The 12,661-nt window shown below is 42.2% G+C and overlaps 1 protein-coding gene across 6 annotated transcripts in view; it reads right to left on the minus strand.

Moving 5' to 3' along the window:
- ccdc57 (coiled-coil domain containing 57) overlaps positions 1–12,661 on the minus strand; it is a 206,771-nt gene that overhangs the window by 62,386 nt on the left and 131,724 nt on the right. For 5 of the 6 annotated variants that reach the window (XR_013889108.1, XR_013889109.1, XM_080208852.1 and 2 more), the window contains exons 12-13: positions 9,542–9,724; positions 6,610–6,710 (exon numbers count right to left, since the gene is read on the minus strand). Coding sequence is in view for 4 of the 6 variants with exons in the window: in XM_080208852.1 (XP_080064978.1) it covers positions 6,610–6,710; positions 9,542–9,724 (284 nt within the window). In the remaining 2 variants the exon portion in view is untranslated. The remainder of the gene's footprint in view (positions 1–6,609; positions 6,711–9,541; positions 9,725–12,661) is intronic. The other variant, XM_080208853.1, reaches the window with a different exon arrangement.

The raw sequence follows: 12,661 nt of genomic DNA on the forward strand, positions 1-12,661 counted from the left end.
TGTAATAATTTTCATTGTTTAAATTCATAGGATACACAGCAGCCCCTTTGGCTGTGACTTTCACAACAACTGGAACGTAAAGACAATGAAACCCAATCAAGGAATAATGGATTCAAGATAGAAACCTTCAGGACTTGAATGATCAAACCCCTTGAAAAGAAAGGTAATGAACTGACATATTGTCCGTTGTTGTCTTCTGCGTTGCACACTGGGGAAAGTGACAGCATTGGCTTGAGAAAATGGAACATTTTCAACTCCATTCACTATATCGTTCACTGCTGCTGCGACAACCAGTGAAGTCTTCAAAATTTGATCTGAATTAACTTGGCAGATGAAAAGAACAAAAACATCCCTGAAGACACTAAGACACTAGGAAAGGAAGGCTTCCCCAGTACTTTTGGGGTAGGAATTTCATTCTCTGGAGTCAGTGGCATAATTTTAAAGTGTGTTTCAACGTGAGGCTGCTCTGCTGCAGACAATGGGATCTCGGGGTCAGCATGAGAAAATAGCATTGCATCATCATCAACAAAGGAATAACGCTGTGTACCTGCCTCTGAAATTCCTATGTAGTATACTTCAGCTGCAAAACTCTAATTTGGGCCTCTGTTTCTTTACTAATTCGAGTGCATCCATGACTTGCTGGTGAAATCTAAGTGCGAACTGCAACTTACATTTGTGCAAATTAATATGGTCTGAACTTCCACTATTGCTGTGCACAAACTTGGAGTTAAGTATTTCATCTTCCATGAGTAGCTTTCTGCTGGCTGCATGCAATTGTTGATGCACATCATTGATGAGCTCAGTGTAATAAGTAGACAAATTCACCTCTTTATTACCTTCTTCAACAAAAGAATGATTCTTCTCAATAGAAACATAGGTCTGCATAAGCATTGAGCAGTGAAAACAAAGCATAGTAAGATCTAGGACCTCTTCACCTGCTTCTGCATTTACTTCTGTTCCAAAATAGCCTACCAAGGTCTAGAAGCTCTTCCAGCAGAAGTGACAGAACTGCAATCTCCTCCTGTGGTCCAATGGATTTTTTTTTTGCAATTAAGACCAGCTCACTGTGTAATAAGCTGTCTTCAATTTCTGTTGCAAGTTTAGAGCTTTCCCAGTCCTTGGAACAACTTTGAAAATTCAGATCCAAATATTACTCCACTGTTCTCTATTGTTACCTCGCTGACTTTTTGTAGGCGACCAAGTCCTTACTGTGTTGCCCTGCTAAGCTGAAATATTTGCTCGTTCTGTAAAGAGGTTTTTTTCATCTTGTGCCTGAGGGTTGAAGTGAACAGACTCTTTACTTTGAGGTCGGTGCTCTCAGGCCTCTGTAGCTTTATTTTAGATGGCTGGATCTCTACTTCCTTAAGCCTGTCTTGAAGCTCTTCCTATTATGACAGTCTGATATGAGAGTGGTCCCAGACCCAGTATTCAGTTCAAACTCTGTTCTGTATCCTTGGACTTCCAGCTGCGCAGGCCAGAACTTCTGATCGGAATCTTTAATTTCTCCTAAGAAATTATCAAGTTGAAATGCTGTATTTCCAATTTCCTGGACTTCAAAATGGTTGGAAGCTTGTTCCAGCTTTCTTCCTCTAAATTGAATTTCGGATCTGCATAATTGTTTAAAGTGTCTGGGTTATCCACACAGAAAATATTTGGTCCTCTCTGCTTGTGAATAAAATGTAGATTTAAGAATTGAATAACATAAAATTAAAGAAGTTTTAGATAAAATAAAGAACTGGAAAGATAAGAGGTGCAGCTGTCTGGAGGGTTTTTGATATGCGAATTAGCTTAGCAGCAGGAAAAAGTGTTTCCTTAAGTGACGTGTAAAACAATGGAGTATAAAATATTAGGTGTTAAAACTGTAAAAGAGGTGAGTTCAAAGTGGAGATATAAGAATATAATTTACACTTACGTTAAGAGCCTGGGTCATGGTGATTTGTTTAGATCGAAGGAAATCAAAAAGGAACTATTGTATATAGTAGCTGGTGAGTTTCTAAGCGTGCAGGAGGGGACAGTAGCTGGTAAACAGTCACAACAAAAGCTACGTCCAGCTGGGAAGTGGAACTCTGTAAAAAGTCTGACAACACCAGGTTTTAGTCCAACCTATTTATTTGATAATATTCTCACAAGCTTTCGAGGGGTTACCCTCTTCGTCAGGTGAATGGAGAGTTCTGGCCTCAGACAGAGCATATAAAGCACAGACAGTTTAGAGATTACTGATTAAAATGCGAATCCTTACACCTAACCTGCTGTTCAAGACCTGAAGTGGCTGACAATGTGAGTGGTAGGAGCACTGATCACAGTTTAAAGAGATGTGTATTGTCTCCAGACAGTACAGTAAGTGAGGTTTTGCAAACCCAGGCAAGTCACGGGGGTTACAGATAGTGCGACATGAACCCAAGATCCCTGTTGAGACCGTCCTCATGTGTGCGGAACTTGGCTATCAGTCTCTGCTCAGCGACTCTGCGCTGTCGTGTGTTGTGAAGGCCGCCTTGGAGAATGCTTACCTGAAGGTCAGAGGCTGAATGCCCGTGACCACTCCCAGAGCACAGAATTCTACGCTCCAAACAGTTGTTTTGAAAACTTCACAGAAACACAATATTGAACCAAAGAAGGACTTTCTAAGCGTAATGATAACTCAAGGGTGGTAACTATTTGCTGCATTTAGCTCATTGAATTATACTGTGTGGGATGTTGATTTGGAACAAGGGACTTTTCTCAGAGTTCAGGAACATAAATAGATGGGAACAGGGTCAATTCCATCAGATAGCGTGTATGTAGTCATTACTTTGGTTAAGTGTACCTTTGTTTTGTATTGTGTTTTTTTTTATGCGCTTCTTTCGAGTTAATGAGCGTGCTTCTATTTGAATACTAACAGCAAAACTGGAGTTTCCTCACTGGTTTGCATACCTTTCCTCAAATTATACCAAATACACATTGAAGAACGTGTGTTCCGATTACTCTTCTGGGTTTATGGATACTCTCGCATTTAAATACCTGTGGGGTTCTTAACACCAACAGTATTGCTTTTTGGCACCACATCCGGAACATTTTAAAATAGTTGGGATCTTCTTGCCCCTTTGGCCATTTTAGCAGGCTTTTTCATGGGCATTTCAGTGGGCTGGGCTTCCCAACTTTGGGCCTACATACTGGATATACCTCTCCTGAGCTTCAACATCTTCCTGAACCTTGACATCTCAAAATAAACCCAATTCTGCTATCGCCATTCTACCTGCCTTGCAAACATCTCAACTTTGCAACAAAGGGGGACAAAAATAAAATTGGCAGGCAGCAGTGGACCATACACAATGTCAACCTGGTGCTTTCTTTTTGCCTTTTCTTGTAAATCCAAAGCTGTTTTGTATCTTTCAAACTGTCACCTCCAGAGCACCCATCATTATTCTTGCTGAAGACTCTCAAAAGGTCTTCACCTTAGAAATTACCAATCTGGGGTCTCGTTTTTAAACTGCAGCCTCCATGTTTTGAATAAGATTTCACTTACTCTCAGGGCGTCTTAGAGATAAGCTATATTTAATTTCTCTTGAAATTATTTAATCAGAGCTACCTACATCCAAGACCTTATGTTAAGTACATTGTTCTCCGGACACAAATTATTCTTTGTCTTGCTCTCTCAGAGCCTCTTGGACACCTGACTCTGGTGTCCTGTTTACATCATTAAAATCATTGTCTAATTAACATAACTATTAACCCCCTACTGTACACAATAAAGAATGGACAGCAGCAGTTTAACCAACTTTGGCTTATGCTCTCACCCCATGAACAAATCTTTAAAAATGTGAGTAGTAAAGTGATAAAACTTAAGAAGACATGGACAGACAGGTGAAATGGGTGGACAAGTAACACATTTAATCCATTTTAATGCAGGTAAGTGTTTCATTTTGATAGGAACAACGAGGATAAAGAACATAAGAAATAGGAGCAGGAGTAGGCCATCTAGCCCTTCGAGCCTGCCCCGCCAATCAATAAGATCATGGTCGTGGCTCGGTTCCACATTCCCGCCCTCTCCCCATAACTGGTAATATAAAATATAAAGTACAAGGATGAAGAGGGAACTGTGGGCTTACGTGTTCAGATTATATAACGTGGCAGGGTGGGTTGAGAAAATGGCTAATAAATCATACAGCAACCTGGGTTTTATCAACTGAAACGTGGAAAGAAAGCAAGGAAATTCTGAAAGACATGTATAAAACACTAGTTCAGCCTGAACTGGAGTACTGTGTCCAGTGCTGGGTGCCACACTTGAGAAAGGGCCTGAAGGCATTAGACGGGATGCAGAAAAAATCCAGGGTTGAGGCCTTCCTCCTTGGAAAAGAGAAGATTAAAAGGAGATTTGATACAGATGTTCAAAATCATGAGTTCACTGGACAAAGTAAATAGGGAGAGACTGTTCCTAGTTGTGGAATCCACAAGAACCAGAGGGCAGTGATACAAGGTATTTGGCAAAAGAAGCACCTGCAACCAGAGGAAAAATATTTTTTGGCACTTAATGGTTAGGATCTGGAATTTACTGCCTTAGTCTTATTAAATTTCTATAAACTTTTATTTCTCTGCCTTAGCGTGTGGTGGAGGCAGATAAAACTGAGGCCATTAAAAGAGAATTAGACAGTTAACTGAAAATATAAAAAAGGTACTGCTACAGTGAAAAAGCAGGGAAATGGTACAAGGTTAGATGTCTTGCAGAAAGCAGGCATAGACGTGATGGGCCGAACGGTCACCTCATCTCACTGTAACCATGCTACACATGCCCTTGGAACTATACCCCGGAACGTAGTTGATACCTTCAGGAGAGGAAGGAAGCAAAATCAACCTCGCCCCTAAGTACGCAAATCTAAATAATGCATTGAGCCTTTGATTTCCTGCCATAATAGACAGCAAGCTCCTGTAATCAATACATAAAATTTTGTAGGAAACAATAGTGGGAACATTCAACTGCTTAACATAGAAGAATAGCAATGACATCCAATTTCCAAATCAAATGATTCAAATATATGTGAAGTAAGCTTAACCCACTGATGTCAGCCTTGGCTTAGAGACAATTCTCGCCACTATGTCAGAAGATTAAGAACATAAGAACATAAGAAATAGGAGCAGGAGTAGGCCATCTGGCCCTTCGAGCCTGCCCCGCCATTCAATAAGATCATGGCTGATCTGTCGTGGCTCAGTTCCACTTTCCCGCCCTCTCCCCATAACCCTTAATCCCCTCTCTTATCAAAAACCCATCAACCCGCTTCTTAAAACTATTTAGCGAGGCAGCCTCCACCACTTCAACGCGCAGAGAATTCCAGAGATTCACCACCCTTTGAGTGAAGAAGTTCCTCCTCAACTCCGTTCTAAACCGCCCCCCCTTTATCTTGAGGCTGTGCCCCCTAGTCCTACTGTCTTTTTTGAGCGGGAAGAGTCTTTCCACCTCTATCCTATCCATCCCATTCATCATCTTATACGTCTCAATGAGATCTCCCCTCATTCTTCTAAACTCTAACGAGTACAAGCCTAGTTTATTCAGCCTCTCCTCATAGCTCAACCCCCTCAACTCCGGTATCAGCCTAGTAAACCTCCTCTGCACTCCCTCCAAGGCCAAAATATCCTTGCGCAGGTGCGGCGCCCAAAACTGCACACAGTACTCCAGCTGCGGCCTCACCAATGCCCTATACAGCTGCAGCAAGACCTCCCTACTTTTATATTCAATCCCCCTCGCTATGAAGGCCAGCATCCCATTCGCCTTCCTGACCACCTGCTGCACCTGCAGGCTGGGTTTTTGCGAGATCAAGTCTCATTCAATATTAAGCACAGTCCAAAATGACATTCAATGCAGTAATAAGGAAGCTGCTGAGATCTTAAATCAAGGACCTATCTGCCCTTTTAGTTGGATGTTAAGTTTAAAAGTTTAAGTTTAAAGTTTATTTATTAGTGTCACAAATAGTCTTACATTAACACTGCAGTGAAGTTATTGTGAAAAGAAATAAAGGTTCCATGGCAGTATGAAGAAGAATTCTCTTGTTGTCATGGTCAACATTTATTTCTCAGCAAATAATCTCAAAAAATAGATTATCTGTAATTTATCTCATTGCTAATTATGGGACCTTGCCGCATACAAAAGGGATGCTGCATTTCCCTACATTACAACAGCGATTAAATGACAAACTTACACTTTGCAAAGCACTTTAGGATAATCTTAGGTCATGGAAGATACTATATAAATGCAAGTTTGTTCTTAATTTTCCTTAGTAATAAATGGATCTGTAATAATTTCACAAGATGAGCTTAAAAGTCGAACTTTATGGAAGGGTATCATCAACATTAACTATTCTACCTCTATCCATTAGTCAGCAATTTCAGAAATCTCCTATCGGATAGTGGAAATCTATTCTTTTAACTTCCCCCTCCTGCAATCTCATGGAGATACATATCATCTGGAATTGGGCTTTAACAATGAGCAATTTTACTGAATCAGCAAGAATGGGTAATCTTTTCCTTCCTGGATAGCAATTTTAGCCACGGTCTGGCAGACTGGAACATCTGTGCATTTGTTCAGAGAAAGTTTTATTGTAGGTTTCCAAATGAATTATCCAGCTTTTTGCAGAACATTACCTGTTGTGTGAGCTGCATTACAAAAGAGTCTAAATGTGCAATCCGAGCTTCATGCTTCTTTACAGTAGCAGCTGCGGAGATCTTTTCAGCACGAAGGCTAGCTAATATAAAGGGGAGGAAGGGATAAATGTAAAAAAAATCCACAGTACATAAAGAACCATTACAATATTTTGAAGCTACATTTAACACACAAAAATAATTGTGTTTGATCACCGAGCAAAAGATTATGGGCTTAAGCTCAACATGGAAGAATTTGAATTCATACCACTGTGGTTATTCATGTTATTTGTATGAATTAAAGTTAAGTGTCTAACAGTGGGGCAAAATACATTTGTATTGTTTCACTTTGTGAATAAACGTAAATAGGGTAAGGACTGATTTCCGGTCTTCTCCTTCACCTTTACACAACCAGTCCCTGCTACTGAGTTAAACCTCTCACGGCCAGTTGGTGAAGGAGAAGACCAGAAGTCAATCTTTAGTCAGTTTAATTTTATTCACAAGGTGAAACATTACAAATGTATAGCGCCTAACTCGAGAAACCGCACTTGTAGAAACATAGGGCCCCCGGTAAATTTGGGCGTCGGGCCTGTAATGTGATCTGTCCCCGAAACCGAGCAGATTGCGCCTTTACCAACACTCGATTTGGGTGCATGCATTTAAATCGATTTAATGAATTGCTCGCCCAACTCTACCACCAAATCCTATTTTACCGTCTTTGGATCCATTCCAGATCCGCACTGTTATCAACCTACAGAATAAAAATCCGAAGCAGATTCCTATTCTGCAGGGGAACCTCCCAAGCCCACCCTTCTCAAACACTCTTCGCAGACCCGCCACTAACCACCCCGGCAGACCTGCCCCCACCCCTCCCCCCCAACTCCGCAATCCAAACCCCCTGGGAGGCAGACCCCCACCCCCCTCCGGAAGCAGGCTGCCTTGGCAGAGCACACCCCCCTGCAATCCACTCCCCCTGGGAGGCAGTCCCCCCTCACGATTAGACTCCCTCCCCTGGGAGGCAGGCCCCCCCCCTCAGCAGAGCACACCCCCAACCTACCTGGATTGCTGCTCTCCCTCCACCATCCTTCTGACCTACACTTGTTGATGTGGAGATGCCAGCATTGGACTGGGGTAAACACAGTAAGAACTCTCACAACACCAAGTTAAAGTCCTGTGAGACTTCTTACTGCACTTGGTGCACAGCATGCAGCACCTTCCTGGCCTTCCGCTGGTGTTTGCCAGAGGGGGATGCGGTGGTGGAGGATTTGGGGGGGGGGGTGGGTAGAGATGGGCGTAGGAGAATCTCCACCACCCTGTCTCGCGGCTCCCCCCCCCCCTTCGGTGTTGTTTCTCGTGCCCAGGCGCGCTGTTTCAGAATTTTTTCAAACTGAGCGTGCGCAGTTCAGAGCTCCGATTGTTCCAGCAATGCTAAGTCTCGCCCCACAGCACAGACCAGACTGGAGCCGGCAAAAAGCATATGGGCACGCTGGAACGAGGATACCGGGCTCGGATCCGTTTTACGTCCAGATCTGGCCCTTAGCCTCCGAATGGTAAAATCTGGCCCATAATCTTAAATATTCCAATGGCATTCTGAATATTGGGAAAATTTCTATATATCTAGTATTGGGTATTGAACACACAGTCTAACAATTCAGACACAGTGGAGTGGTTAAAGGAAGTGGTGCTGATGTACAGGTGGGGAGCAGGGGGGGTCATCATGTGGAAACTGACACCGCTTTTGGATGATGTCACCAATGTGCTACATGTGGACAGGAAATAGGAAGGATCAAGGAGCAGGTAATTCTCTGGCTATAACTGGATGGATAAGAACAGAATTAGGCAAGTGAAGTTCAAACCAGCTGGACGATAGTGGAGAGTATTGGAGGAGGATAGCATGATCAACCTTGTCAAAGACTGCAGACAGGTCAAGAAGGACAAGGAGCAATGGTTTACTTTTGTCAACCGCAAAAAGTGACAGAAGCAAATTGGAACCAATCTGGATAAAAAGAGGCAAACAAGTTGCCCATTTAAGAATTTGATAATTATCTGAGGAAAAATAAAATCGTAGGACTAAGGAGAAAAGGTAGAGATGAGGGATTAGCCGTAATGCTTTGCGTAACAGCTTGCACGGACCTGATGGGCCAAATAAGCATAGTGCAATTGTCACTGGACTAGTGACCTAGGGTAATGCTCTGCAGGCCTGCGTTCGAATCCCATTGCAGCAGATGGTGAAATTTAATTCAATCAAAATCTGAAATCATCATCTAAAGGTAAATATAAAATTGTCGTAAAAACCCATCTGGTTCACTAATGTCCTTTAGGGAAGGGAATCTGCCATCTTTACTTACCCGTCTAGGCTACATGTGCTTCATGGCAACGTGGTTAACTTTTAAACGCCCTTTGAAATGGCCTAGTAAGCCACTCAGTTCAGGAATGAACAATAAATGCTGGCGCCCACATCCCTTTAATTAATTTTGAAGAAGTGTCCTTCTGTGCTGTAACCATTCTATCACCACTAATGTTCAATAGACGCTCGTATGTGTTTGCTAAAACAAGCAAAAAGGGCATGACACTGTATTTAAAAAAACAGGCCCATCAACTGCACATTGCTTGATTTTGTGGACAACATTATGATCCTCTGTGATGATGATTCTCTGGAATGACCAATAACCTCAAAAATGAAGAAAGGGAAAATAATTGGGATAACAATGAGGTTGAAAATAATAGTGGAATCAATCTGGGCTAATGAATTAAGATTACAACTTACCATTATTCGATACCTTGAAAACAATTACTATCAATACATTAAATAAGGCTGCTGGAAAAAGATATACATATTACAAGCCAGTAGATTAGGGGAATTTTGTGATGGGTCAAATTTTAAAAATTGCATAATTTATAATTCTGTATATTCCAAAAACTACACTATTCTCACCTATTGTCTCATTTAAAATCCTGGTGTGGTTCTGGAGATAGGCATTGTCTGCAGTAATAGAGGGGGTTGGAAGTGGAACTTTCATTTTACTGGAATCTTTTGAAAAATCCTCTAATTGTCCTTCCAACTTTCTGCACTTCTGTTTCAGTTCACAAACCTCATCTTCCACAGATTTAACATACTCTGGAAGTGTAGAGAAACAACATTCCATGAATTTCAAACTAAAGTATATAGTAAATTTACAAGTCTGTTGACATTATTGTATACTTGGATCAAAAAATAGAATAATTGCCTCTATAAATGCCGCTGGTTGGTGGAAAATACAACAAGCTGACAAATGCAATGCCAGTGGATTTAATTTCAGCAACAATCTTAGATTTAGGCAATTATTTTTTTCAACCTATTAGGTGAAACAAAATTCTTCTCTAATTGCTATCAAATCCATTTTGATTTTATTAAGTGGAACAGAAAAATCAGACTGAGATAGAGTCAGAGAGCCATAGAGGTTTACAGCGTGGAAACTGGCCCTTCGGCCCAACTTGTCCATGCTACCTTTTTTTTAAACCCCTAAGCTAATCCCAATTGCCCCCATTTGGCCCATATCCCTCTATACCCATCGTACCCATGTAACTATCCATAGAACATAGAACAGAACAGCACAGCACAGTACAGGCCCTTCAGCCCTCGATGTTGTGCTGAGCTATGTCCGAACGTAAGATCAAGCTATCCCACTCCCTATCACTCTGGTGTGCTCTATGTGCCTATCCAATAACTGCTTGAAAGTTCCTAAACTGTCCGACTCCACTATCACAGCAGGCAGCACATTCCGCACCTCAGCCACTCTCCGAGTAAAGAATCTACCTTGGACATCCCTCCTATATCTCCCACAATGAACCTTAAAGTTTTGCCCCCTAGTAACAGCTAATCCACCTGAGGAAATAATCTCTGCACGTCCACTCTATCTATCCCCCTCATCATCTTATAAGCTTCTATTAAGTCGCCTCTCATCCTCCTCCGCTCTAAAGAGAAAAGCCCCAGCTCCCTCAGCCTTTCCTCATAAGACCTACCCTCCAAACCAGGCTGCATCCTGGTAAATCTCCTCTGCACTCTCTCCAATGCTTCCACATCCTTCTTATCGTGAGGTGGCCAGAACTTCACACGATATTCCAAATGTGGTCTCACCACGGTCCAGTATAGTTGCAGCATAACCCCACGGCTCTTAAACTCAAACCCCCTGACACACTATAAGCCTTCTTCACGGCTCTATCCACTTGAGTGGCAACCTTCAGAGATCTGTGGATACGAACCCCAAGATCTCTCTGATCCTACACATTTCTCAGAACCTTGCTGTTGACCTTGTAATCCGCATTCAAGTTTGTCCGACCAAAATGAATCACCTTGCACTTATCAGGATTAAACTCCATCAACCACTTTTCTGCCCAGCTCTGCATCTATCAATGTCTCTTTGCAGCTTACAAGAGCCTTCCAGTTCATCCACTACTCCACCAATCTTGGTATCATTAGCAAATTTACTAACCCACCCTTCAGCCCCCTCTTCCAAGTCATTGATAAATACTTGTTAAAAGACAAAATTGTACCCGCCTCTACTACTACCTCTGGCAGCTTGTTCCAGACACTCACCACCCTCTGTGTGAAAAAATTGCCCCTCTGGACACTTTTGTATTTCTCCCCTCTCACCTTAAGCCTATGCCCTCTAGTTTTAGACTCCCCTGCCTTTGGGACAAGATATTGATTATCTATCTTGTCTATGCCCCTCATTATTTTATAGACGTCTGCAAGGTCACCCCTCAGCCTCCTACGCTCCAGAGAAAAAAGTCCCAGTCTATTCAGTCTCTCATAACTCAATCCATCAAGTCCTGGTAGCATCCCAGTAAATCTTTTCTGCACTCTTTCTAGTTTAATAATATTCTTTCTATAACAGGGTGACCAGAATTGCACACAGTATTCCAAGTGTGGCCTTATCAATGTCTTGTACAACTTCAACAAGCCATTCCAACTCCCATATTCAATGTTCTGACCGATGAAACCAAGCATGCCGAATGCCTTCTTCATGATTTTGTCCACCTGTGACTCCACTTTCAAGGAGCTACGAACATGTACCCCTCAATCTCTTTGTTCTGTAACTCTCCCCAATGCCCTTCCATTAACTAAGTCCTGCTCAGGTTCAATCTACCAAAATGCATCACCTCGCATTTGTCCAAATTAAACTCCATTTGCCATCTGTCAACCCACTGGCCCAATTGATCAAGACCCTGTTGCAACTGGAGATAACTTTCTTCACTGTCCACTATGTCACCAATCTTATCATCTGCAAATTTACTAACCATGCCCCTATATTCTCATCCAAATCACTAATATAAATGACAAATAACAGTGGGCTCAGCACTGATCCCTGAGGCATACCGCTGGTCACAGGCCTCCAATCTGAAAAACAACTCTTTATAACCACTGCTCTAGCTTCTGTCAATAAGCCAATTTTGTATCCATTTAGAAACCTCACCCTGGATCCTGTGAGATTTAACTTTATGCAGCAACCTACCATGCGGTACCTTGTCAAACGCCTTGCTAAAGTCCATGTAGACAACGTCAACTGCATTGCCCTCATCTACCTTCCTGGTTACCCCTTCAAAAAACTCAATTAAATTTGTGAGACGTGATTTTCCACTCTCAAAACCATGCTGACTGTCCCTAATCAGTCCTTGCATCTCTAAATGCCTGTGGATCTTGTCTCTCAAAATACCTTCCAACAATTTACCCACCACAGATGTGAGGCTTAGTGCCCTGCAGCATTTTTTAAACAAGGGAACAACATTTGTTACTCTCCAATCTTCAGGCACCTCACCTGTGATTATCGATGATTCAAATATCTTGGCTAGGGGACCCGCAATTTCCTCCCTAGCCTCTCACAACACCTTGGGACATACTTCACCAGGTCCCAGGGATTTATCTACCTTGATGCGCTTTAAGACTTCCAGCACCACCTTCTCTGTAATATGTACACTCCTCAAGACATCACTATTTATTTCCCCAAGTTCCCTAACATCCATGCTTTTCTCAACAGTAAACACTGATGAGAAATATTCATTTAGGATCTCACCC

The sequence above is a fragment of the Carcharhinus amblyrhynchos genome, chromosome 21 (assembly GCF_965287045.1).
Source record: "Carcharhinus amblyrhynchos chromosome 21, sCarAmb.v2.hapA, whole genome shotgun sequence".
NCBI classification, from domain to species: Eukaryota; Metazoa; Chordata; class Chondrichthyes; order Carcharhiniformes; family Carcharhinidae; genus Carcharhinus; species Carcharhinus amblyrhynchos.